This window comes from Anas platyrhynchos, chromosome 10 (assembly GCF_047663525.1).
Source record: "Anas platyrhynchos isolate ZD024472 breed Pekin duck chromosome 10, IASCAAS_PekinDuck_T2T, whole genome shotgun sequence".
Taxonomy (NCBI): Eukaryota; Metazoa; Chordata; class Aves; order Anseriformes; family Anatidae; genus Anas; species Anas platyrhynchos.
Genome location: NC_092596.1, coordinates 9,587,454 through 9,614,190, shown reverse-complemented (window position 1 = coordinate 9,614,190; position 26,737 = coordinate 9,587,454). Strand labels below are relative to the sequence as shown.

Here is a 26,737-nt window from a genome sequence, read left to right as displayed (position 1 = left end):
ATATCTAATTCCAAGGGTTTCTGAGGATAACTGTTGTTGAGAAATGTATTGATTTGCTTCTCAGAACCTTAAAGATGCTTGAGGAATTGCAACTGGGGGTTTCCCCCAAAGGACATGTCTTCGCAATAATAGCAGTGATGTATTACTTCTCTCCTGTGGGCTACAAAACTTCAATTAAGATTCACACAACGTATTTGGAAACAATACCGTGCTATCCAAATGGATTAGCACTGAAGGGCCTTCTCAAGTGGCTGCACTGAAGAAAGATGCACAGTGTGCCTGAATTCACCCTGTACTGACCTGTCAAACTAAAACCAAGCCATCATTCTGGGTCGGGGGTGTTCTGCTACTGTATATTGACAGGCTTGTCTTTTATTTTAATGACCCAGATCCCTACAAAATCCACATCAATGCAATCTGCATCATGATACTCCCTAGAAAAGACAAAGATTCTTCCTGGGGATTTACCTTGGGACATTTCTGCTCCTCTCCCCACTCACCTGTGGCAATGCCTGAGGTAGAAGCAGGAAGAGGAGCAGCTGGAGCCCACCGTGGCTGAGAGCCTGGCCTCCCCTCCTGTTCTCGCCCCTGCAATTTGTGACAAATACCAAATTAACACTGGCAGGGAAATTTCAGCTCCAAAAGGAGCTGAATTTACAAACATGCATTAAGTACCCACTGCTTCAGTGACAATTCCTGCCCATTTGCATGCACAACAGCCATAGTGCAGAGGCAGGATACGTGCGTGGGGGCTGCTCTGCAGCAGGGTCAATGGGAGCTTCCCTGCAGCAAGTGCCAGCACAACTGGGCAGCACAGTCAGAACTGCGCTGTTACAGGCTAAATAAGTGGGCACTGCTGCTTGATCCTGTGGGTTACGAGGTAATTAGCTTCTGAGGAACCAAAATCAATGGATGTTTTGCAGAATCACACCAAGTAAGCAGAAGCTTGGCACGCAGACAGGAGAAACAGTCCCACTGCTACGCAGTCATGTTTGTTAATTCCTAGTTTCATTCCACCAACTTCAGTGGCTTTACAGCAGGAGGAAAAACCAAACACACAAACAAACAAACAGCATAGCCTAGGGTTACCAGTAAACCCTATCAAATTACCCTGCAACTTGAAAGCTGAAATGAAACACTGTTCTTCCTGCCTCACCACCTTCACCTGAAAGCCCTCCTCACTCCAGAGGTGCCACCCCTGCACCATTCACAGAATCCCACTGCTACCCAACTCCTGCACTTTCCTGGGAAATCAGGTCACTTGGTGACTTCCCATCCTTGTAAATCCCAAACTCTGCCCACATTTCCATGAAGCCAAGTCTATAACTAGGTAAACATTTTAAAAATTTAAACATTTTAATTTTTTTTTTCTACTGAAATCTTGGTCTTTTACACAGATCCTTGCAGGAAGCCTTCCTAGTTCCCTCAGCACAACATCCATCCCACCCTCTCCATACACCACTAGGTTGTTTTCCTACTTACAGCCCTCCTTAAATGGCTTTGGAAACAGAGTCTCATTGCCCCTGAGCAGTAAGTACCTCCTAGTGTTTCTTCATTTTCTTTCAGGTTCAGACTCGAGTCCCACAAAACAAACCTTGCTTCCTGACGGTTCTGCTCCTTCCAGTGCAGGCAGTGGAAGAAGCCACGTGTACTTTCACGTGCTGAACAGGAGCCCAAAGCAGGATTTGAACTAAATAGTAATTTACCACAGAGAGGATTGGAATCATTCAGAACATTTATGTATAACAAAAAAAAAAAAAAAAAAAAAAAAAAAAAAAAACATGGTAGCTATAAGAAAAAAAAAATATATATATATATATTCTTCAGACTACATCTGTTCCAGCTGAGAGTCTCCTAGCCTGGACTAATATTTTTAAAATACACTCCAGAAAAACAAACATTAACTCAGAGATCTACCAAAGCAGCGCTGTAACTTGCACACACACAGCAAGGCAAAGACTAGTCAGAAGGAAAGGGAAACGTGCTTTCTTCTCATCAGCAGCATAGGCAAATAATACATGCCAAATCTATCAGAAAGAAAAAGAAGAGTGAAGCAACAACGTGAATCATGCTTGCTGAAAATGGAAGCAGGTCTATCGAGGACTTGGGGAGAAAAGGCTGGAGCTACCCCCTCTGTGTAAGCCCTCCAAGGGAGGGGATGAAGACCAAATTCTGACTGTCTGGGGAAGAACAACTGTCTGAGGGAGACTCCTTTCTTTCAGAGAACGGTCTTGGAGGTGAAAGTCTCTTACACTGGAAAGCCGATATGCTAATGGATTCACAGCTGGATTCACAGCCAAGTGCACTAATGGACACGGTCATTATAAGACGGGTTCAAACGCTGCTCAGGTGTAACACAAAGAAAAGAGCCTGCCTGAGGGAAGGATGGAGCAGTTGCCCACCCAATGATACACACAGGAGGAGAAGCAGAGGGCAAGTCTGCCATTTGACAACGAAGCCACGTTTACCATCACATCTGAATTTACACTGCTCCTCTGCACGGCAGCTCCTTCCCTGGCGCTTCTGAGGGCTGGGGCTCAGCGGTTCCTGGCTTCCTTGACAGGTGGTCTCTTCTTTTGCTATCCACTAGCACTTGCAGAAGGAATCCAGCTCAGAAGATGACTTATTTTGAGTAAACTATTAGCAAACTGCCTACAGGAAACATCATAGGAGAGAGAGAGAGAACAGAAAGCAAGAAACGACATATATTCCAAATAAAGCTTAGGCTCAGAATAAATCTCTTTCCAAGCAATTATATGGGTAAATGAGCTACTGAATAAACGAAATAGCTGCTGTAAGTCTGTTCTTACAATATAATTTTCCCAGAAACAGTACATTACTTTCAGTATTTATCATAATCTGTTATCTGCAGAAAAATGTGCAAACTAAATAAATGCATGAAATGCCCTTACCTAATGATATTTACCAAATGGCATTGTTCCCTCTGCTGCTTGCAGCAAACTCACTCACAGAAACTAAGGACAGGTTTGCCTTATTAATACAGCTCTCTGCCTGTGTATTTTAAATACCTTGAAGCACAGAACCATCTGTGTGTATCCTACTAATGAGCTGCTACTTAGACTGAAGAAGGCCAGCCAGCTAATGGCGATTATTCAGATGGAGGCTGCCTAATTTTTAAGCAATTAGTGAGCCCCTCTCACTTTAGAAGCTTCCCTGGTTTATTCTCCAGATATATTACAGGAGATCCTATTCTAAAGAGAGTTTCTTCAAAAAGAAAAAAAAGGGGAGGGGGGACAAGACACAATCCAGTCCAATTCCAACCTCCCTACACGGGGCACGAGCACAGGACCACCCTGCTGCTCCCCGGGGTGGCCCAGATGCAGAACAGAAGCTGCCAGAGCATCCTACAAAGGAGGTCGCTCAGCCCACTCCATCACTCTAGGCTGCTTGGAGCACTAAGATACCTTTAGTAACGCCTCAAAGGACAGACTGCGACAGCTGTAAGACCTGTGATGGTTTTACTCCCCCTTGCCTCCCAATCATTGGGAAAAGCCTGGCGGAGAGCATCACCAAAGGCCGCATGGCTGTGCTGGTGGAGATCCTTGTCTGCGGGTGCTGCGTGCTCGGGAACCAGCCGGCTCTTCAGGAGGTGACTAACTGCTCCCATCATGTCCCTTACCTGATGAATATGACTGTAAAGGGCTAGCCCTAAGGGGCTAGTAGATCATGCAGAAATAGAATTCCCTCTTCTGCCACTAGAAAATATTTCTTAATAATCTAAACAAAGTTTAAGGAGATCAAAATTACCTTTTACAGCTCCCTGTTGGAAAGTGCTGTAGTAAAGCATAGAGCAAGTATTAAATTATCTCGGTAATTACATTGATAATGCACAGCTTTCATGTGCACAATAAAGCCATTAAAAGAGATCCGATTTTTACAACTATATTATACATTATGATCTAGAAAAGGGCAACCCCGTGTGCAGGAAAGGATGTGCTTGTCTTGCACAAACCTGAAAAAACTTGCCAGCTCCGATCACAGCAAGGAAACTATTACAGGAGAGCTTTTACCCAGCAGACCCACCGGCAAGCCCCACTGTTGTCTCATGACAAGTCTAAGCTGCTGTGTTAACATCAGGGTTTGCAAATATTAATGCAGTTCTACCTTCAACACACCAGACAAAGTCCATTAACTCTCAAATAATAAAACCTGTGAAACTACTTAGCATACAACTTCCACAACTGATTTGATATGCATTCGTACAGCGGGATGAAAGGACCAAAGAACAAATACGAACATCTGGTTAGACCGTACGCAGATGGAGGTGTCCTTGGACAGAGCTGTTTTAAGCCACTTGCACAGCTGATGACAGAATCCCAGCCCTGGGACTGCTAACAAACAAAAGGCAGACACTGGGTGAGCACAGAGGCAGCCCAGCATGGCTCAGACACAGAGGACTGGCAGCTTTGCTGCATCAGTTTATGGCCAGCAAAGGTTCTTTAGGGTGGAAGAGCAAGTAGGTACACAGGTGGTTTACGAGCTAGCTGCCCTAGAGACTCGGTGCATCTCCGAGGCTCCAAAGTTCCTCAGGTATTCGATGGCCTTTTTACAGCCTCAAGTGGGCTTTGCTCCACAGGGGCTGGGAGGACAGCTCAGAGCCGAGATGCCAAGAGACCTGTAATGTTCAGAGGCAAGAGCTCTTTGCCTAAAACCAGCACACAAAGCCAGGAATAGCAGGACCTCTCTCCTCCACTTCTAGCAGACACATCTTACCGTCTTCTACTGGAAAATAACAGAAATTGCACTTGTCTTCTGCGCATCTATCCAAGGACCTCAAACCACAGATTACGCACACTTCCTTAGCCTCAACACTTTTCTAGGAGACAGTACAGGTTTCGTCAGCCTTAGTGACATGGCAGAACAGGGGGAAACGTCCTCCTATTCCCCACTTCAACTGTAGCATGCTGGGCACCCTGAGTGTTGCTTCATCTCCACCACTGATTTGTTATCATCTGTAAAGCGGGGCTAACTAGGAGGCAAACATGAGATGCACTGGTACCACGGTAGCAGACCTTTACCTAAAACACTGAGTAGTCCCATGAGACCTTAAAAAAAAAAAAATTGCCAAGGTAGCAAAGCACTATTACAACACCAAAAGAGCAAAAATAATAAGTAACCATCATGTTTCAAAGCCTCTACCACATGGCCTTAACATCTGAACAGTACACAAGGTTACTGGATGGCAAAACAGCAGTAGGTCCCACAGACACAAGCAAGAGACACAAAAAATACCGGACTTTAAACATCAGCAAGGCATTTGGGAGCTTGAGGCTTTCTCCTGCCCTGGTTCATGCCTGTTATCTGAAAGGGGAGCCAAGTCCTTCCGGGGGCTTGCCCTGAGCCCTCCAGCCCCAGCCATGCTGTTTGCAGTCTGAGGCAGGTTCCCACTCCTCTCACTCCATTACAGCAACTGAAACAGAGATGCTCAGACACAAAAGGCTCACACAGGTACTGCTATTGCCTCCAGTCTCTTTATTTAAAACCAATGCTTACAGCTGCCTGGCTTAAACAGTCTCCTAAGTGCTCCAGTACAATTCCATTTCACACCTGGAACAATGGATGCAGAAATATCAGACGCCTTTTTAAAGGAATAATGACCCCTGAAAGACTAAACATCTGCACCTCTCTTAAATTTAAAATAAATACACACACAAAAAAAAAAACACAAAAAAAAGTGAGAAGAAACCGATGGCAGAGGCTGGTGTGGGGCAACTCATGGCACAGGCTGCTCGGTCATCACATCTTGGAAAAGCAAAGAGCTCAGGTTAGAAGCTTAACTTTTACCTGAGTCTGTCTTCAGTGGTGAAGCACTGAAAACACAACTCCATCTACCACGTTTTCATATCGGTATGTATTATGAGTACTAATCATGCTCCTTGTAGGAAAGGATCGATTGGATTTGAAAGGGTTAGAGATTAATAAAGTGAGGAAACACAGTCTAGAGGTGACACTGCAGCTCAGATCAATTTTGCTTTCAGCTGGTAGATGGGCAATCATTTCTACTTGAGCAAGTGGTAACAGTACCACAACAGTCTCACAGGTCCGTATACTAACACTTCCACACACACACTGCACTGAAAAGAATTCCTTCCTGCATCGCAGATCTACAACTCGAAACCCAGCTCTGCACTTTCTGAGACACGATACCTCTGACGCTTCCTTTCCTGCTGGAAAACAAGTTCTCCAGCATTAAATGCCGAAAACTAACCAAGAATGCACCACCTCATTTCTTCACCCCATTGCTGTTTCCCATGCTGATCCCAGTGCCTCCTACCTCAGGATGTTACTGCTTGTTGCTTTCACAGCAAGAACAGAACAAACAGAAGGGAAGCTACTGGTAAAACGCATCACGGGGACTAGGAATTAAAAACTAAAGCACACTTCAAGCAACAAGCAAGGTTCTGAAAGTAACGTAGAAAAAGTTCTTTAAATTCAGTGGGCAGAGAGATGAGAACACACATTAGTGCTTGTACTCAGTTGAGCCCAAGGAGCCCTGTCTATGTTCCTACAGCAGCCCGTACAGCCTGCCTTACACACAGACCCGAGTTACAGAAACCCAGGCACGCACAGAACTGCACTCGCTCAGGAGCTGAGCCCAAATTCAGTTTAACACCACAGCCTGCCTACAGCCCACACAGGTCCGCACCTGCCTCAGCGACCTCCGAGCCTAGGAGGTTACTAGGCTTTATTGAGCAAAGCGTAAAAATAATAAGAAATACGTTTTTAAAAAGCCTGCCTAACGCAGTATTTTGAAATCCAAGTGTACTGGAGGCTGCTCCCACCACGTAACACACCACAACAATCCACAGGAAGAAAGATCCCCCACCTCTCTGCTAGGTAAATCCCCGGGGGGGGGGAGGCTGCTCTTTGCAAAGCACCAGGAGACCCAGCAGGACCAGAGTGCGTGCTGAGCTTGAAGACCGTGTTCTGGGTAAGTTTGCAGCTGTATTATTAATGATTTCACTTGAACATTACGTAAGACAAACCTTCCAAAACTATACTATTTCTTATTCATATACTGTGAATAAGAGGAAAAAGAAAACATGCAGACCTTTCCCTGTCCCTCAGGACAGTCAATTTCAGAAGACACGAACCCACACCCACAAAATGAGAGCGCCAGAAATACTGACATGAAGATCTCTCTTCAAATTTCTGTTCAGGACCTTACAGAAAACAAAGCCAAGACATCTGGGTACAAGATTTTTTTTTTTTCATTTAAAAATGACTCAAAAAAAGCGTTATCCAATTAAAGGCACGGAGTTGGAAGATTTTTCAGTCACGAAGGAAATTCCTTCTAGAGGCTCAGACATTATTAATAAACTCTTCCATGCTGCAGCTAGATGTAGAACAGCCATCCCACCAGCTGACATGATGTCCACTGCAGGAGTGGAAGAGTACAGATGTATAGATTCCTAACTTCAGAAATGACATTTCTTTCATGCTTTTCTTATTTCCCCCTATCCCTGAAGATCCTACCTTCATGATTTACTGCAGTCTGAAACAATTTAATTGTGTTCATTTATTTTATTCAGATACAGCTGCGGTTTCCCTTTTGGGAGAGCAGTCTAGCTTTAATATTTAAATATCAGCTCAATATTTTAATTGTTTTAATTATACATGAGCTCATTTTAAACGAGTGTAATAGCTAAAAATGTGAGTGTTTAAATAAGCTCAATATTTAAACCCTGTCAGGTTGAGGTCACTAAAAAAAAAAAAACACCAAACCTCTAGCAGATTATTTCCTTTCTTGTTCTTCTCTATACATCTCCCTTCCCCTCCAGCAGTGAAGAGAACATCTAACTGCTGCCACCAGTACCCAGAGGAGAGAAAACCAAGGCTGAGACACCCATCCCAAGGTGCACACACTGCCCATTCTTTCCAGCAGCCCCCTGAGATGTGACTGAGCACAGGAGCCCTGCTCTCCTCCTGTCCCACTGCTCCAAAACCTACAGATGGAGAGCAGCCCGGAACCGGTGAGCAGACACGACTGCAAGAGGGACCCTACGCACTCTTGTACCAGTGACAGCCCAGAACAACGTCCACCTTGCTGCATTTTTGTTTCCTGGGGCTGCAAATAACCTACGGTATCTTGAGATCAGTGTACGCCAATTCGTGTTGCCACTCTCCCATTTTCTCTGTCTTTGCATTATTTGCAGGAAGGGAAAGTTGATAAACCTCTTTTGCATTGCTTGTATCTCAGGAAGCAGGAAGATTCAAAGCCACGCATTCTACACGATGGGCAGGAGTCAGCTGTTCAGGCAGATGCAATTGCTACAAAAAGGAAAAGGCAACTGTGAGCGAGCATCACAGAATCAACATGCTCACTCCAGGGACCCATTCCGGCAGGAGAAATGGACTTTTAAGAGCTGGGCTCCTCCAGAATACCCCATTCCAGAACAAATCCTTCAGTCACCTCTGAAGTAGAAGCACCTCCACTTCTGCGTACGCTGCAGTTTTCATGGCCACAACAATCAGGCAGCAATCCAGGAAACAAAGCTGAGCTTCACAGAAAGGAGCAGGGGGAAACCCTGGGCTAGAGCCGGCAAAGCCAGAAGGAACATGGAGGTCTCCTGACACACCCGCAGCAGAGCACAGTCAGCTGCTGCAAGATGTTTAGAAGGCAGGAAATAGCAAGCCAATAGGTTTCAAATGAATATGGTAAAGCATGTGAATATGTTAAAATGAACACATTAAAGTCCCAAGCATTTAATCCAATTAACATTTTAAGACAGTTTGGCTATGCCTGTACCAGCAGGGCACAATGCTAAATCAAGCCCTCTGTCTCCCAAGCCACTGGAGACAAAGTTGGACACTGCTGGAGCATCTTGGGGCAGGGGGGCTCAGAGACACACAACTGCCTTTGGGGTGGTCCCAAGACAAAGAGAAGAAGAGCAGAAAGCCCAGAGAGCATCCATCTGATGCAACACAGAGAAGATACAAGACTCTGGCTTTGTAGCTGGGAGGACACGTCAATGCCAGGCTTGAGCCAAGGAAGCCCCAAAGACCTGAACAAGACCACCCTGGCTCTGCAGGCAGCAGCCTTACAGAGAGCTCGGGGATGCCGTGCTCTGCTGCACAAGGCAGGCGTGCCCTCCGGAGCCCAAGCGTGCTGGGATGGGGTACTGCAGCTCAGCAAATAAATACAGCAGCTATACAGGGCATCAATTAGTCACTAATGGAATTATGTCTCATAAATCAAACAATCTGTAATCTGAAAAATCTTGTGCTTAAAAAGTGTGCTGATTTTTAATTGGTTTTATATTCCCTGCGACGATTATTCAAAGCACTGTATACAAAAGGCTTGGGAAAAGAAGTCATTTAATCAGATTAAAAGGAAATCCCCTACCAGCTGGGAGCCTAACAGCTCCCACACCCTCAGTGTATTTGCATAACCTCCACCTACTAAACTTTTCCAGGGTATCACTAGGGCAGCAGTCCCAGAATCAGCTGGTTGCTCAGTTTCACCTCTCAAAGCAGGCAAAAAGGATGACCTGCAGCTTTCAGAAGAGCTCCTTAATATTAAGAAATGCTTATGAAACTGAAGTCAACACTCCATTCACACAGATGCTTGAAGCAAACTCTTCTGTTTCCACCACAAACAGCAATCATTACTCTGTAGACATGACAGATTTCTTCTGGAGCATCTGGAAGTTGCTGCCTGTAAAGAAGAATCTGACTAGCATAATTAAATTAGCTCAACCATTTTAATTATTTTGGCACAGCATCTCAACTGAGAAGAAGCCAAGTTTCTATGTTGTTTTTGCAGCATTGCAAGGTTCTCTAAAACCTACCCATAGCCCTCACATGCATTCCTGTTTGTCCTCTCCAAATGGAAATACGAACACCTGGATTTATAACAAAGCACAAGCAAAGATACACAAGACAAATTTCTTTCTGTTCTTCTTGGTTTGTTTTTTCCCTCCTTCCACGAGAATCATTTATTCAGCAAGCTTTAATTCTACGCCTGCTACTAGAACACCATTTCATCACCTTCTTTTTGACACCTTAGACACTCCTCTCCTGGACAGTTCAAACACCTTGTGCCTTTTGCCCAGCCCCTGCGCACTGTCTGCAATTCCTATCCAGAGATCTCATCCTCAGCTTTCTCCCCTTGCATTTCCATTCCTTGGCTTCAAAGGCAGGTTTTCCCACCAGCCCCTGAAGATGCCAAGTCCTCTTCAATCCTGCTCTCCTTAGATTCTCCCTACCTTTAAGCAAGGCACAATCCATTATGTGATATAACACACACACAGGTCAACTTCACAATTCTCTTGTACTCAACACTAATCACAATTGTTGCCACTCATGCTACATTTCTACACACTGCTTGGAAAAATGCCAGTCTATGTAGGTCAGCCAAGACCCAGGTACCCCAGTTTTGCTGGTTTCTTGCCCTGGTAGTCAAAACCTGCTTTTATCACCAGTGTCAGCACTTTCCATGCACTGCTTCACACAGCTCTACGTAAACGTCTACACAATTTCCCTGCCCCTTTTAAGGATGCTCACCAGCTTCGACATCCCCATACAGGCAGCAAGACACAGACTGACAGCGTCCAGGGGAGCACAGCTGCAGAGCTCCTGTCCACGGGGAATCATTTGGGCACCTCGTCCACTCCTGCTCTCAGCTGCAGCGACACCAGCCTTGCTGCTAGCAGACATCCTGCCATACAACCCACAGTGCAACTGCCCACAACTAACCAGGTGCTTTCCCCTTCCCACACTCTTTTACCAAGACATCAGTTAAAAAAAAATGCCCCTGAAGCACAGCGCCAGGGTGCCACAGCTACAGTCACCCCACTGAGCAATAAGGTCTCATCATTTCCTTTGCCTGGCTTTCCTTTGCTGTTCCATCTCCAATCTTCTACGTACACCACACAGAGTTAAAATTCAGCAGCATCTGTCCCTGCACAACCTAACATTCAGGGAGGACCCAAGCAATCAAGTGAGAGTACTTTGTATCTAAAGGCCCTTTCAGAAAGGGAGTCAAATTACCAATTTCGCTCCAAGTGCTGAAATTACAGAAACAGAAAATGCATTTCACACACAATGTGCTGGAAGAAGAAAAAGAGAAAAAAAATCAATAGTTTGTTCAACACAGCAACCTGAAAATCAGCACATGAGAATGAATATTGAAAGGTGAAAGCCAACTACACGATCATGTACTTGCAAAGAAACTGTAATTTCACTTTATGTGCAGTTTTCCCCTTCATCTTATACTCAACATATAGCGGCTCAATTAAATGGGAAGAAAACAGAACGAACTATTCACTACAGTGGGTTATATTTAGCAATAAGCAGCCTAACATATTAAAGCATTTTTCTTCCCAGTACTCAACCTGAATTGATACTGTCAACAGCTGCCAATAACAGAAGGCATTCCACAGAGTCAGTCAAAGAAAGGAGCTAAAAAAATACAATATACTAAAATATAATTAAAGGTAAACTATCAGCTGAATGATGCTGATAACCACAGGCATTTTACTTCTACAGAGGTGTACTTCTGATAAAGGCCTTTCCTTGCAGCCAGGTGGTATTGCCTGGCATCAGTGAGTCAAGGCTGCTAAATTATAAAGATTATGGATCTCACAGGGGTTCCCATCCAGGCCAGGAATAGCAGTTTTGAAAAATAGGAATGCCATTGCCTTTAGCAGACTTTAGATCAAGCTCCATACTGTAGCCAAATCCCGACCTCCATGACTGCCCTACAGGGCAAAGAGGGCTCACAGTAACCACAACAGAAGGCTATGGACTAGTTTGATTTAGCAATGTCCATTTAAACACTTATCCCAGTAAAAAGAATTCAGCCTAGGATCTGGTGATTCCCAGAGAAACATTTCCTGGCCTGGAAAGGGGCATCCAGTTCTTTATTATGGACAGACCAATATCTATTTTTTCTACATTCTCAAAAAAAATATGTAGAACTTTAAACTGGCCACAACAAGTCAGTCAGTGATTTTTCTGTATGTACCCGAATTGCCAGAAGTGTTTGCTGAAGACACTGAGGACAGTAAGATCAAAGGCCTCACACTCATATGTGCAGCACACAATTAGTGGGGAAAAAATGAAGCTAACACAAAAGTTGAAAAGTACTTCTACCCTATATTAGCTCCTACATGAAGACGTAAAATGACAAAGGGAATTATTTCAGAATTGCAGCACCGTATCAGTTATCTGTCCACATACACGAGGCTCTAGCAGACAGACTGCACTAGGCAAGGCCAGAGGTAACCCACCTGTCTGCTCAGAATCCTGGGTATTTCAATATACAGAAAAACCACACAGACCTAGAAGTCATCAGGAACCACATCCACAGCTAAGAAAATCCGTTAGCACGAGCACAAGATTAGATGTTAACACAATGTCAAATCCATCACTCCTTTGGCGGGCTTTCAATCAGATCAACCTTCCCACCCCCCTTTTTTCCCTTAAGAAAACATAAGGACATTTTGAAATAGCTTAAGTGACATCAACAGAACATTATAGTGATAAAATTCATCCTGTAACATCTGGTAAGCAGACACTGCTTTGTTTGTTTTTCAGAAGAGAGCAAGTATATATGCAAGACAAAAAGCAGCCATCTAAAACGCTTGATTGCATGAGCACTAAGTCCAGATTCAAAAGTAAAAAGGATTTTTTTTTCTGTGACTTACCAGAATTTCTCTTTGACACGAGCTTCAAATTCATGCTGACTACAGTACAGATCACAAGAACCAAGAGAACAAGAGGCTTCATCTTTCACTTTCTTTGGCAGCTGAAATGCAAACATAGTACAAGTCTGAATCACAGCTCTTCACTACAACAAAGCAGCAGCTACAGTTAAACACTTCTCAAAGAACCATTGCAGGGCAGCGGCTGAGCCCAGTGACTTCTGGGTTTATTTTTATACAGAGGTAGGAAAACAGAATGATTCAAAGTAACTGTCTATGAATAATTTATCTCTGAATATCACACAAAAGTTGTTTTACTTTTAAATGACACTTGGAAAATATTATTTTGCTTAAGAAAAACAAAATAAGACTTAACTACTTATCTGAAACCACATGGGTTTAATGTGGCAGTTTTTTGTATGTTATCAAGGAGGAGACCCCAATGTCTATAACTACTTTTAATGCAAACAAGCCACATGCTTTAACAAAACTTTACATTGTTTGGGAAAAGATAAGAGTCAGTTATTCATGCAATTTCTCTTAGAAACCTTATTTTCCCCACTAGTGAGCTTGTAAAAGCTCCTACAATGAAGTAATGCAATTGCAGACATTTTTCCTAAAAAATGAAGTAAAGGCAGCTGAATGAAATTCAGAAGTGCATGAATGCAGACCTTGGCATTCTTATTAAAAAGCTAAAATTATTCTCTCCTGGGAATTTTACTATCTACTTTGTAATATGTATATTTAAAAAAACAAGAAGTAGTAGTTTAATATCATAGTTAGAGTTTTATATAATTACTATTACTGTTTTCATTTACAAGTACAAGGTCATTCAAGAAAAGTCAGCAATAGGAAGAGCAAACTGAGGTTCTGTACGTGTACTTAAAAAGAGGCGTAATGAATCCGAACCCAGCAAAGCCCATCCTTCTCTAAATGGAGAAGAGAGAGATGCTTAATTACAAGCTGGAGTCCTCAAATACATGTTTAGCTTGAAGTCACAGGCCTTTAAGTGGCTTGGTGTACTTAGACCCCAGGAATTCACCTCTGTGTCGGACACAGACTGGGATCAGGACCCTTATTCTCAGATATAGGGGGCAGTTACCTAAACCAGCATGGAATTATTACCTGCATCAAAATAATCAGCAAACATTTTACAGTTTCTTTTAAGCAGAAAAGCACTGAATCACCTGCATTAGCAAGGAAAACAAAGGCCAACAGAGCAGAGGCAAACTTTAAAGGGGGTATCGCATCCTCCCAGCCCTGTCCGAGGCACCCACAGTGCTGGGACCAGCCCAGACCCCGGCAGCTCCAAACATTTGCTCAGCTTGGTAAGGCTGCAAGAGCGCAATGTCCTGCAGTGCTCTAAAAATTATTCACTTTAATTTGAGCTTATTGCATCAAGTATTCTTCCCTTGTAATTTTACTACCAGCCCACTGTTGTATGAAGGCAGTGTAAGGAACCATGTATAATCCCTTACACGATGGCAATTAGGCTGCTATTCAATTATTTCAGAATTACCACCTCCATCCCAAGTTTTCAACCCTCACCCCACCGCACTACCAACTATAAATAGGCAGCGGATTTCGCCATTTCCCCCCCTGCATTTTATGTTCCCCAGGGCACTTTATGTCTTTTGACTCCCCCGGGTAATGATGCTGAAGAACCAAAGGAGTACGCAAGGAGTAACACGCACTGAAAGCTGGCTGACAGTGGTTAATGGGAGAATTAGTATTCGTTCTTCCCTAACCTCTCCTTGGAGTATCAAAATCCTGAAACAAGCAAGGCCATCTTGACAAGAGACCCAAAAAAAGTAATTGAACTAAATCTTCTGACAGATAATTGTAATGATGATGGCATGCTAGAATGATTTTCAAGTGTAGCTTTGCAAATTGATTTCTCCACTTGCCTCCCTCCGCTTATTCCAGCTGAGGGATGTAACTCCTAGCTCTCTGTTCATGGGGGTCCCTTCATCCCCACCCCAAATGAGCTATGCTGCATTAAATACACATTCAAAGCCAGTTCTGCCATCCAGCATTCGTGCTAGGGATAGGGGAAAATTCTTGGCTCTGTATCAGCAGGAGCTTTGCTTTCTGAAGCCCCGGCCTCCCCAAGGCAGCTGCTGCCTGTACCTGCACCAGCAGAACTGGAAGTACACCAGGAGGCGGTCAAGAAACTACTCCACCATTTCATTATTTGCAGCCTAGACCAGAGCTCCAGCTCATCACACCTGACACAGCCCCTCTGGAGCTGGCACAAAAACACATGGCAGTGTCTGAAGTGCTGTCTTCTCTGCCCCGGACATGAGCAGAAGGCAGGATCAGGCACCCCAGCACAACCAGTGGCTCAGCTGCTTACTGCCTCCATCCCCTCCTAGACAGCTCTCAGACCACAAGGCTTTTCAAACTGCTCTATCATATATCATTTTTTTCAGCACACCAGGTGTCAAAGAACACAAGGTACAGTAAAAGATGTTTCCCCCAGAAGAACGCCAAGCAGCCAAAAGAAGGAGGGCTGCGTGTGTCCAGGACAGTCCCTGCATTTGCTCAGGAGATTTCAGTGGCTGAGCCTAAGGCTCCCCTCGTGTCTCCTGCAATCCACTTTAACCTCCCACAACAGCACAATCCCCTCCAGTTAGAAGCACATTTCATAAAAAGCAGGTTACAGCTAGGAGCTTGCAAGATTTCAAAGTATTGGTTTTAACAGCATTTTGTACTAAAGTTTCATTTCATGCCAGGCAGTGTCTTCTCCTCCCCACTTCCAGCTCCCCATGAAACAGCCAAGCTCTCTTAAAAACCAAGCATCTCCATTTAGGATATCTGTATGTTACAGAAGTACCTTTATAATAATGCATCCCTCATTTCTCTCCCTTCCCCCCCTTTATTTCAAATACGAGGACAAAAGATAATTTCGGTCACTCTGCCTTTGAAAATGGTTATCAAAACCACCTTATTTGCCCACCTTCCACTGGTGCGTGTGACAGGTTCTCAAACAGCTCCAACATTTGGGACTGGGCAATTAAGATCTAAGACTTAATGACTCAGGATGGCCAGAACACATGACAGAAACTGGTTTCATTACAAAACGGAGGTATAATTCCCACATCCTCACTGGCAAAAAGATGATGCTTGCACTGTACATGAAACCTGGGACATCTAGGTTGAAACACGCGTGTGGGTGCATCAGACAGACCTTGCAGTCGTGAAACCCATCCACAAACCTGCTCCCACGTGAAGCTGTAGGCAACGTTACTCTAACAGTATGTCTTGGTGCATTTTTCTTCCTTTCCCCCTCAATACCAGCAAGGGTTTTATGTACACTGCTGACCACTGAAGGGACTTGTGGGTGTGCGAGTACTGTCCCAGCAACCAGCTCACACACAGTAGGAGGCAGATGTGATTTCACACACACCTGAAACACACGATGACACATAAGGCAATGAGACCTACCCCCACGTGCTCATACCCACAGCTCAACCCATCAGCAATGGATGGATAAAGCCCAACAGGCACACGCAGCTTTGCTGGTCAACACGTGGCCTGAGCCAATGCAAAGCAGCAGAAGCCCCAGGTACTAGAAGCAAAGCTGAGCAACTCCTGTCAAATGACAACCCTTCCCCTCAGGCCCCAGCAGCAATTCCCTGAGGAGCTGCTTACTCTGATGCTGCCAACCCCAAGCAGCCGCGAGCAGAGACTCACGGCTGTAGCAAGAACATACTGCTGGGCACACCTCACAGGAGGAGGACCAAGTTTGGGACCTTTTCCAGGAAAGTAAAGAGGTTTTCCTTACTAAGGATACACAGAAATGCTGATTACAGCTAACTTGCCCAAGATCGCTGAGAGGAGGAAAGAGAGACAGAATAACGTGTGCTGGTTGAGAAGGTTGAAAGAATCACTGAGTGAATCCAGCCCTGGTGGGACCTACCAGGTTGCATTTGTGCAGAGATGAGCAAAGAGGTTCCTGTACTTACCAGAAGGAGAGGCATAGGACAAGCCGCAGCCCGCAGACAGGCAGCTTGTCCAGGCTGTGCTGTGAGCACCAAGGACCTAGGAGAGGACCAGGCTGCAATGCAGCACTAATTCTGCTCAAAGGAAAGAAAAAGACTGAAAGACTGACTCCCATATGCTGCCTAATCCTCCTCATCAGCACTGACAAACTTAGCCCTTTCTTTTCTTCTGAGACCTCAGAAGAGGCCTTGGAAAATTGCATTCCTTTTTCTTTGTGCGCTGCTTGCTGTCCTTCTAGCACCCACTTCGGCTTGTAATGCTTCCAAGCCTCAGAAGAATCTCAATCAAATGACAAGGTTAGAAGAAAGTGTTTAGAAACAGGAAGGCAAGTGGAGCATTAATATTCTGCGCAAAGCCCAGCACTGAGATTCCCAAGTCTCTGCTTTAAACGTAATTTAGTTTTGCTCTAATTTGTACCCCAAGCTCTGCTTTGTACAGCGTTCCTTTTGAAGGGAAAGCAAGAGAAGTGGTGTGTGCATGCACTCATGCACACGTCCATGCACAGACTGAGACCTGCTGACACACCATGAGGCTCTGCAGGTTCTGGTGCCTCCACAGAAGCTGTGATGCAGAAGGTGCTCATTAAAACCAGCAGCCCACCTCTTAGTGGTTTCCAGTTGTCAGGTTTTGTTGTTCAGAAATCTCAGGGAAATAAATTACTGTTTTCACCCCAGACACAAAGGAAGAAATGGCAACAGTAATTCTTTTGGCCTCTCTACAGCATGCTAGGTGGTGACTTATGTTCGTTTCTTTTCAACTCATTTGCCCACTCTGCTTTTTAGGGTTTTTAATTTTAATGACAATTCTCCCTCAGGTCTTCTTTTGCCTACATACCAAACTTTGAGCTGAGTATTACTGAATAAGGCTGCTATAAACAGTGTGCTGGATGGAAGCAAGCCAGAACAGGCACCAGCCCGTTTTGTTGACACCCTTATCTCAGAGACATGAACAAAATATTAAAATCAAAGACACCTGCTAGTTCAAATATCACATCTTCAGCTCTACTTGATACGAGCCACTCACCTTTCTTCGCTCTGTTGCTCAATGAGCATCAAAGAATATTTCATTTTGCCTAATCCGCTGTGCATCTTCACCATCATAACCAGCCACTTAAGTCACCTAAATATGTGATGAACATTAATTCTACGAGGCAGCATGCATTGAGCATTCATTTGGCTGGATTAGAGCCTCCGTGGCAGCGTTGCTCCGCTGGGCTCAGGTCCTTAACTAAATTCACACTGGGCTAATTCTCCTGGTGCAGCTGTAATCCTATGAAAAATGTAAAAGACAGCAGAGAACCTGACAAGGTCCAACTACAATCTGTAAGGACTCCTTCAAAGGCTTTGTGTCTGTGTGTGAAGGAAAAGGAACAAAAGCCCTGGATCTTTTGTGGTGTGAAGCAGGTAGACTCAGAATCTTATCAGTTATTTCAGAAGAAACATCCCTTAGGTGTTAACACTGGGGCTTTATGTGAAAAATTGGAATGTTTCCATTAAAAATTTGGTATCTTCTAGGTTGCCATTCGGACGGTATTTAAGTGCAGCATCTTAAAGCCTTAATTGGCATCTTACAGTGTAACTGCAAAACAAAAAGTGGGCTTCAGCAGCAGGCACAAAAATACCATGGATGGCCTCCACACAGTAACTTGTGCCATTAAGACTCCTGGCTGCAAGAAGCAGAAGTGGCTTTAGGCGTGTTGAAGCAGCAGGCTCAACACTGAGCATGCTGCTGGTTCGTCCTGTATCGAGAAAACCCTGCAAGCATTAACACGAGAACCTTTTCCTGCAGGAACTTTCTGAACTGACAGCTGCCTTAAGAGCTCATTTACAGGGGAAAAAAATAAAGAGCAGAAAATAGAGAAATGCCCTGCGATACTACAAAAGCTTCCTGTATCAATAGAATCAAAATGTTAACCAGAAGGGGCAGTGGTGAACACGTACTAAAGGCACTCACCTAAATCTCTGCTAAGATAATTGAACACAAACCTGAGCAGCCCATCTTAACAGATTCACAGACAAAAAAGAGCTAAACCTACCCAGCACTGATTAGCAGATCAAGTGCTGTCAGCCCACACCACACACTGACCTTGATTCCCCAAGCAACTCCGTCATACAGAATTCAAGTTCATTATACCTTCAAATTGCATTTCAAATCCCTGAATCACACGCCCCTTCTCCCTTAGTGCAGCATCTCCTGCAAGTGGAAATGCAGAAGAAAAGTAGGGAAAAAAAAAAAAAAAAAAAAAGAAACACCAAAGGAAGGGGAACGCTAGCTTCTTTGTTTTGTGTTTTAAAGTCTCATGCCAAGATGCCTCGTCGATGATGTACTGATCCACCACTAGCAGGGACCCTACAGAGAGCTATTGTTCCAGCCTTAACTTGGCAATACGCTAGCTACGCACCACGAGATATATGGATGTGCTCGGCCCCTATCACAGCTTTTAAATTTGAGTAGTCCAGGCCTTTTATAGACGTTCAAAGTGAAATACGTGTTGTGGGAGGAGGATTACAGCTGTACTTCAAATGCTCCTGGTTTATGAGGTCAGCATAATGGATCTATTAATTTACAGCCCTTTCCCCCCCCCAGAGTAGGAGCTATTAATATTCTACATATATTTACTTCTGCAGATTGTGGTTTAATCAATAGAGTACCTCAGGCAACGTGAAGCACTGTAGGCAACGTAAAGATTGACAGAGCCGGTGAGTTTATGTTTATAGAGCAGGGTGTAGCCTCTTCGAACTCTGCAGAAGTACTCCGAAGATCACAGAAAAGTCACCTGGGGGGGGGGGGCAGGAGAAAACAGGCAGATGGTCTACACTTGGAGAGATAAATGTGCTAGTACTGGGGTGAATTTAAGGATCAAACCAACCTAAGCCCTAAAGTTGATGCAGTTAGGGCCAATGAGTTCCCGAAGCAGAGGAAGCAAGAGCAGCGTGGGGTGGTGGGGAAAGAAAAAGAACAAGTGGCTGATGAGAAGTTGAAGGGCTTATCAACAGCTCTGAAGCCTGCAAATTGGTGAAAAACCACGGCTCCACCTGGCTCCAACTCTTCAACTGCTGACCCCCAGAGCAAACACCGCTGGCAGGTCACAGCCTCGGCCTCCCCTAAGCACTTGAGGCGATCATGCCAATGAACACAAATCTCCTCTACGGAGTTTCATCCACAAAAGGATAAGACATTTCAGACTGAAAGAGATGAGAAAAGTCCATTCTCACCCACGCCAATTTCAAAACTCACTCACCGCTCTAACATCAATAAGAAAGGCTTCCAATTCACAGCAGCCTACGCAAGAGCATTATTAAGCCAAAAGATTAGATGCTTTGCTTCTTTATAGTCATACCAACCTTGCTCCCCAAGCAGCTTTTGTAGAAACACTATTAAAAATGGAGAGAAAGACAGTTCAAGCAGAGGTCTCAATCCTGAAATATAGCACAGCTCTCCTCTCCCCCCCTCCCACACACTCCTCTCATTCCCGTTGCGTTCCTCGAGGCTCGTTACGGAGGTGCCCAGCACGCCACAGAACGAGATTTGAGACTGGGCTGCCATCTGCATGCTGAAACGCTCCCTGCTTGTAGAGGGAAGCTGCTCTCGCAGTGCCTTCATCAGTGCTCTTCCTGGGACCACAGGCAGACTGTTGTCGCTACAAGCAGCAGCTGGATCGACTTTCTATCTGCTGCTGTACACGTTCACACCTCTGCGATGTCTCTGCAGTAACGATATCTGCACTATTCATGGCAAATTTGGTTCACATTTGCTCTGGACATTAAAGAAACAAGCTACAGAACAACTCTGCAGGCAGCGTGCCCTTGGTCTCACTCACAGTACATGCCTCCCTCATACATAACGCTCAAAGCAGGCAGAATTAGCAGGAAAAGCTGACGTGCCAGCTGTTACGCTGCTCAGCAAACACGCTTTTACCAGTGCCAGGGAAGCAAGATGGGGCACTTTCCTCTGCTGGAGGCAAAAGGTGAGTTGCTTTCACTATCTCTTACTGCCTTGGATAAAAACACATCCTTGGTGGGGATTTCTTCCCCTTACATAACCAGAGGCTATGCTTTATCTCTACGTATTTGCCATGTCTCTCTGTTTGCTAAACTAAACTGTTTTCTCACAAACAAAACCCCCAGAATCTGAGAATTATGAGAAAAAAAAACAAACAAAAAAAACATAACTTGTGAGACTCCACAAAATATCTCAAAGTAATGTGGTATTGTACTGAAACAGGCCAAAATCAAATCCAAATTTGTGTTTTATATACCCTGGAATTGCTCTGCCAAATAGATAACCTTGAGAATTTAACTGTTATAAGTAGCAGTGGGAAGGGGGGTGGAGGGAATTCCCCTCCCTGTGGTGCTTTTGGGGTAGGAGATAGAAAGAGAAAAGATTAGAGAGAAAAAAAAAAAAAAAAGAAAAAAAAAAACACATACATATATATATATATGTATGTATATATATATATATATTTAATATAGAGACCTGCAGAAGTTCCTAACGCAGTCTCTCCCCCACCAGCTTCACCACCAAACCTAACACAGCCCTCAGCTCCCTGCCAATTCCAGGGGGGGCTCACCCAGGTCAAGTACCAGATGCTCAGAAAGATGCGGGAGGAAACCCTGACCATCAAAGCTAGCAGCAAGGTTCTCATTATTTGCAGCAAGGGCAAGATCTTTTCCCTTTGTTTTCTTTTCAAGGCTGTTTAAAGGAAGATTTATTCTCAGTTGGACACCCTGAAAAGCAAATGGCCTCTTAAAGTGCCTCCTTATTTTGTGCTAGAGTTTAAATGCTCCCTTCCCCTTCCAGCACTAAAGACCTCCTGATAAATAGCTCAGACTCAGGTTGGTTGAGGAACGCTCAGAAATTGAGAGAGCGCAGACCCAGCTTCCCATACAGCTCTTTAAGGCTGTTTAATAGTTGTTGACAATTTAGCATCCCCTGGTATTTTCAGCTTGAGCCTCAGTTTGAAGTGAGAGATTACTCACAGCCCAGACGTAATGGAGAGCAGGAAGTCTGTACGTTGTGAGTGCTTTATTTGTACTTCTCGTTAGGAACACAAATTCCAGGCCCTTTCCCTCACATGCAGATCCATGCCCCGAGCCTCAGCCACCCCTGGCAGCCTCCTTCTTCGGCAGCCTCCAGCCAGCAGGGATTACTGGCTCCACAGGGCAGAGACGTGTTCCCTGTAACTCTGCCTCCAGTCCCACAAGCACTCCTCAACCCAGGACACAAAATTTGGACCAGAAAACAGCCTCTCTCTCTTCTAAATGCCACACAGAAGGCACTGTTCTGTGCAACTTTAAACCAGGTAACTGTAGCACACACCCTTCCCTCTCCAGTTCTGTGCAGTCAGAGAACAAACCACTCACCTGTGCAAACAAACCAAACACCTTTAAGAGACCGTCCCAGCCAGCGAGCCTCACCTGGATGCTTCTGCCACCTCCCTGCAGGCAGAGCAGCCCCAGAGGTGCATGGGCCTGACAAGCAGTTCCCATTTCCCCACCCCTGCTATCCAGCAGCCTCCCAGCACCTCTGCCCAGCTCTTTACACAGAACTGAAGCCCGACACCTACACACACGCTCTTAAACCCTCAGAGACTTGAGCTTATCGTACAGTGGCAAGGCACAACACCCGGACTACTGAGGTGATAAACTCCTTAGTGCAAACAGCTGGAGCCCAGCGTGCACACTCCTACCTGCCTCTGCTTCCTCGCTCCTCTGCAGCCACTTCTGGGGACTGCAGGCTGTGAAGTCTGGCTTCTTCTGAGGCCTCCACCAGACCAGACCAGGAAATCTCCTCCTCCCTCTCCTACACCGCCACTCCCTGCCTTCAGCTGGCCCCACAGCCAGGAGTGTGTGCCACAAGAACAGCCCTTCTGCCGAGCTCACCTTCACATCACCTGCTTCTGAATCCCTCCTCGCCCTCTCAGGGTCTGTTTTGGCCTGACTTCTGTCTGGAGCACAAGTCCCCCCACAGTGGTTTCCAGGAGCTTTGGCTACTGCACTTCTTCAAAACGCTTCCAGGAGACCAGCAGCCCCAGGGACTAAAAGGCTTTCCATTGCTCCTGCTCTGCGAGACACCGAGCAGTTCAGGCAAAGCTGACACCATGTGCATGCAGGAGCTCCGCCAGCTGTGGGGCATCCGCTAACAAGTTGGCTAAATGCCCTCATGTGGCTCACCTGGGTCTTTTTACTTACATCATATGAAAGCAAATCCCTCCCGCTGTTTAACTGCTAACCCATCCATCACCAAACAATTTGAAGACAGATCTCCTGTGAGCTTCCAGGTACCATGGAAGTAAAAGGCTGGTCTGCGGGGAACTCTGGAGCCTTACGGAAAAAGCAACCAACACTGAAGGTTCCCCTTTCTCTCCTGCACCTGCCCACAGCCCATGCAGGGGGGTGAGGACGGCCCGGTGCCATCAGCGGCCATCTCTGCACTCAGGAGGAGGCCAGCAACTCGTGCACACACATGCACATGGGACGCACGCTTCCCGACACCCTCGGGGGCTGGCTGGCAAGCTCCAGCTGGCGCAGGGAAAGGTTTCCCCTCTCTGCTTCACGCCACTGAAGGTGTGAGCTGCCGCTTAGCAACACGCGGTGCCACGGCGAGCCCCGGCCTCCCCCTGCAAGGGGTCTCCCCTCACAGAGGGGCACGCTGAGATGGAGCCGATCCTTGGGAGTTTCTTGCAAAGCCACACTGGACGTCACCAAGAACATCCTCTCCTTAACTGTGGGCTCGCCAAGCACTGCCTGTCCCTCAGTAACCTGACAGGAGCGTTTGCTTCTCCTGTTTGCTGTGTGCGCATTACATCCCGCTAGCTCACGGAGCCCAAATCCCAACCTATCCCTCCGTCTCCTCCCCAGCAGCAGCGTTTGCACAGCGGGGACTCGACTCGCTGTCAGGCTCCCTCTGCAGCCTTACCTCCCGCCTCAGGTCCGGCATGACCAAGGCTCGGTGGGCACCGCGTCCTTCCCAAATTCGCCGTGCTCCTGCTGCCCAGGGGGGTCCCTCAGCACGGTGAGGTGGCAGGGCAGGAGGCAGCCGCCTGCTCTTGCTGCTGAGGTGTCCGAACACAGAGCCCGGAGCAGCTCCGTGCTGCTGTGAGCCCTGAGACACGGGGCCAGGGGGTGCTGAGCCCCGTCCTGCCGCTCCCCCTGCCCTGCGTGGCGAGGTCCCGCTGCCTCAGCCCCCGCGCACCCGCTGAACGCGGAGTTTTTTCTTAAATAACTCCAGTAAAACCTACAGAGCGCAAACACACTGAGGGAAAAATATACAAAATAAAAAGCCGGGTGCTGCCAGGGTGCGGTACAAAGCCACGTTTGGGTGCAGACCCGACCGGGGCAGAGGCTGCCCCGCGCCCCGGGGTAACTTTGCCCAACTACGGCTCGGGAACGGCTCCGTGAGGCAACTCCGCGCCCTGCCCCGCTCACCGCCAGCGGCCCCGCGCCCACCGCCGCCAGGGGCTGCCGGGGCACGGACACCGGGGGGCTGAGCGGCGACCCCCGGCAGGCTCCCCCGGGCTGCCGGCTCCCTGCCCGGTGAGGAGCCGCCGCTGACGGGGCTCTCCCGGCAGCGCCCCTCACAGCCCCCCGCTGCTGACGGGGCTCCCCCTGACGAGAGGGCGGCGGGAGTGGCACCCCTGAGGGGGCACGGAGCCCCCCGAGCCCCGTCCCAAGTTCTTTTTGATCCCCCCTCCTCCTCCCGAGGGGAGCTTCCGAGCGGAAAGCCGCGGGGCGAGGGCTTACCTGCCGGCGGCTCCCCGCTACGCCTCCATGCCGGCGGGCTGAGGGGAGAGGCGCGGGGCTGACGGGGCTGAGGAGCGGCGCTGCCCGCCCGCCGACGGCAGGTGCGCCCGCCCCGCTCTGCCAGGGCCCGCAGCGCCCCCTGGCGGCCTCAGCGGCCCCTCAGCCCCGGCCCCGCCGCTCGCGGCCCCTCAGGCACAGGCGCGGGGACTCCCCGCAGGCCCACCCGAAGCGTTCCTCTCCCTGAAGTGAACGAACCAAACTCGTCGGTGACAAAGATCAATAAAGTAGCCCGTTTATAGCGCCTGTATAAATCTTTTCACTAATTATGAAGAGGCAAGATGTTGCCGGGAGACCTCGCTTCTCCCTGTGACACTGACTTCAGCACCAGGATGCTAATCCTTTAATACTTTTGCTGCAATTTATAACCCCTGACGCTTCAGCTGCTCTTTCATTTCTCCCGGCGTGATTACAGTGTAAAGGTGCTAGTTTTTAAATTATTTATCAAGTCACTTACTCAAGTCACTTTTTAGCTGAATTAAGAGATTAAAAGCCTAGATATAAAGCATCCCACGAACTTTGAAATATAGTTATGTGAAGCTCTATTGAATAATACCTTGGATTTATGTTTAGGTTTTAAATCAATAGATAAAGCACTATCATTAAGCATACTTTAGCATTTTATAGTAAGTCAAAAAAGGTAATTATACACTATGCCACGCTGTAACAATGCATACATAACTCATAAAAACGAGGGGAATATACCTCAGACTGGACATTTTTAAGCTTATTTTGCTCCCCTTATTCTGCTCTCATCACAACCCACTGTGGAAAATGATCCATTTCACAGACACTAGTAGTATGATCGATATGACATACAGCTGGCAGGCTCCGGAGGAACGACAACGCGTTGATGCAGCTGCATACGGAGCAGAAAAGCTCAGCCTTCAGAGGGACCACAGGAACAGCCTGCCATGCACTGGACCTTATGCTAGCTTCTGGGACACCACTGAGGAAGTAACGAGACCTATTGTGGCCTTTGTTTATGACATTTTTTCCTTAAGGTGTTATATAAAGCAGCTAAGGGGTCCCAGCTAAGATGTGCCAGGTACACCATGTGTTGTAGGCATGCGCAGGAAGAGCAAGGAGAATGCAGTGGACATACTGATAAAACTGTGAGAGAGATCAATTTTTCACACACATCGCTGCCCATGCTGGGAAGAGATGTCCAAAGAGACTGATTAACTTGGGCAATACCAAGCAGTAAGTCTGTGGTGAGCCAGGAACTCAGTGCATCACCTCAAATCCCATTTAGCTCTCCAACTCTTGATTTGTTAGATCTCTCCATTCCTTCCACTAACCACATTATTCCATGATGTATTTCTAGGCTTGGGATCCAATGCCACAGATTTCACTGAAAAAGACCCTTTTCCACTGACAACAGTTAGCTTGGAAATAGTCCCCAGTCTATTTCTTAATCTATTTTAATCAATTTATGCACATCACTTACAATTAGGTTGTGGCTAAACATCCTCTTCTGACTGCCACCAGCAGAGGTTGTCTCTCCCAGCTGCTCTTTTCCGCCTGCCAAGGACTGATGGATCTGCCAGCTGAACGCCTTGCTTCAGTGTCCTGCCTCAGCCAAATAAGATAGGTTTGGTTTGACTTTAAATAGCAGAAATTAAAGAGCTCCCAGCTGAGAAACTGGGGTACAAGGTGAGCAGCCTCCAGCAGCAGTAGGGGAATTTGGGAGGGGCTAAACTGTCCTAATAAACCCTACCACTAGCAGCTAGTTCCTGAAGAGGCCATCATCTGTGGCTGTGATCAGAAGACCTCCATCTTACTATGAAGCTCTGCTTCTGCATCTACATGATTCTCACATCTTTCTTGCCTGAATGGAAAGATGACAGGATGAGAGAATTTACGGCTGCATCAAGTCCCATTAATTGTCTTTATGTCTGGTCTTTTGTACACAGCAGCACAGGTCTTTGATCTTTGGGAAACGCAGCCCCACATGGACACTCAGCACATCTTTGTTCCCGCTCAGAAGAGACCACACCACCATGCAACATCCACCAGAAGCAAGAGGAAATAAGGCTGAAAAACACCACCACCCTTACTCAGCAATTAGTTTCAGCAGACAGTGATGCAAAGCTGATGGGTGACACCACTGCAGCCAGGCCAAGCGTCCAGCCTCCCTGAGACCAAGTGGCAGGGACAGATGCGCAGGACAAGGACACTGCAGAGCATCACCCACCCCCTTGCCATGTCCACAGTCCCCAGTCCCACTGCATCCCGGGAGCTGCTCTGCCAGCAGCACCCACG

The 26,737-nt window shown here is 46.5% G+C and overlaps 1 protein-coding gene across 23 annotated transcripts in view; it reads right to left on the bottom strand.

Moving 5' to 3' along the window:
* Nucleotides 1-26,737, bottom strand: part of IL1RAPL2 (interleukin 1 receptor accessory protein like 2) — a 365,272-nt gene that overhangs the window by 312,173 nt on the left and 26,362 nt on the right. For 13 of the 23 annotated variants that reach the window (XR_011811600.1, XM_072042782.1, XM_072042783.1 and 10 more), the window contains 2 exons: nt 25,923-26,044; nt 12,672-12,772 (listed from right to left, as the gene is read on the bottom strand). Coding sequence is in view for 22 of the 23 variants with exons in the window: in XM_072042782.1 (XP_071898883.1) it covers nt 12,672-12,753 (82 nt within the window). In the remaining variant the exon portion in view is untranslated. Of the gene's footprint in view, nt 1-12,671; nt 12,773-22,362; nt 22,494-22,555; nt 22,796-23,591; nt 23,911-24,415; nt 24,547-25,922; nt 26,045-26,737 lie in introns of those variants that run through there. The other 10 variants (XM_027465001.3, XM_027465006.3, XM_072042785.1 and 7 more) reach the window with 8 other exon arrangements.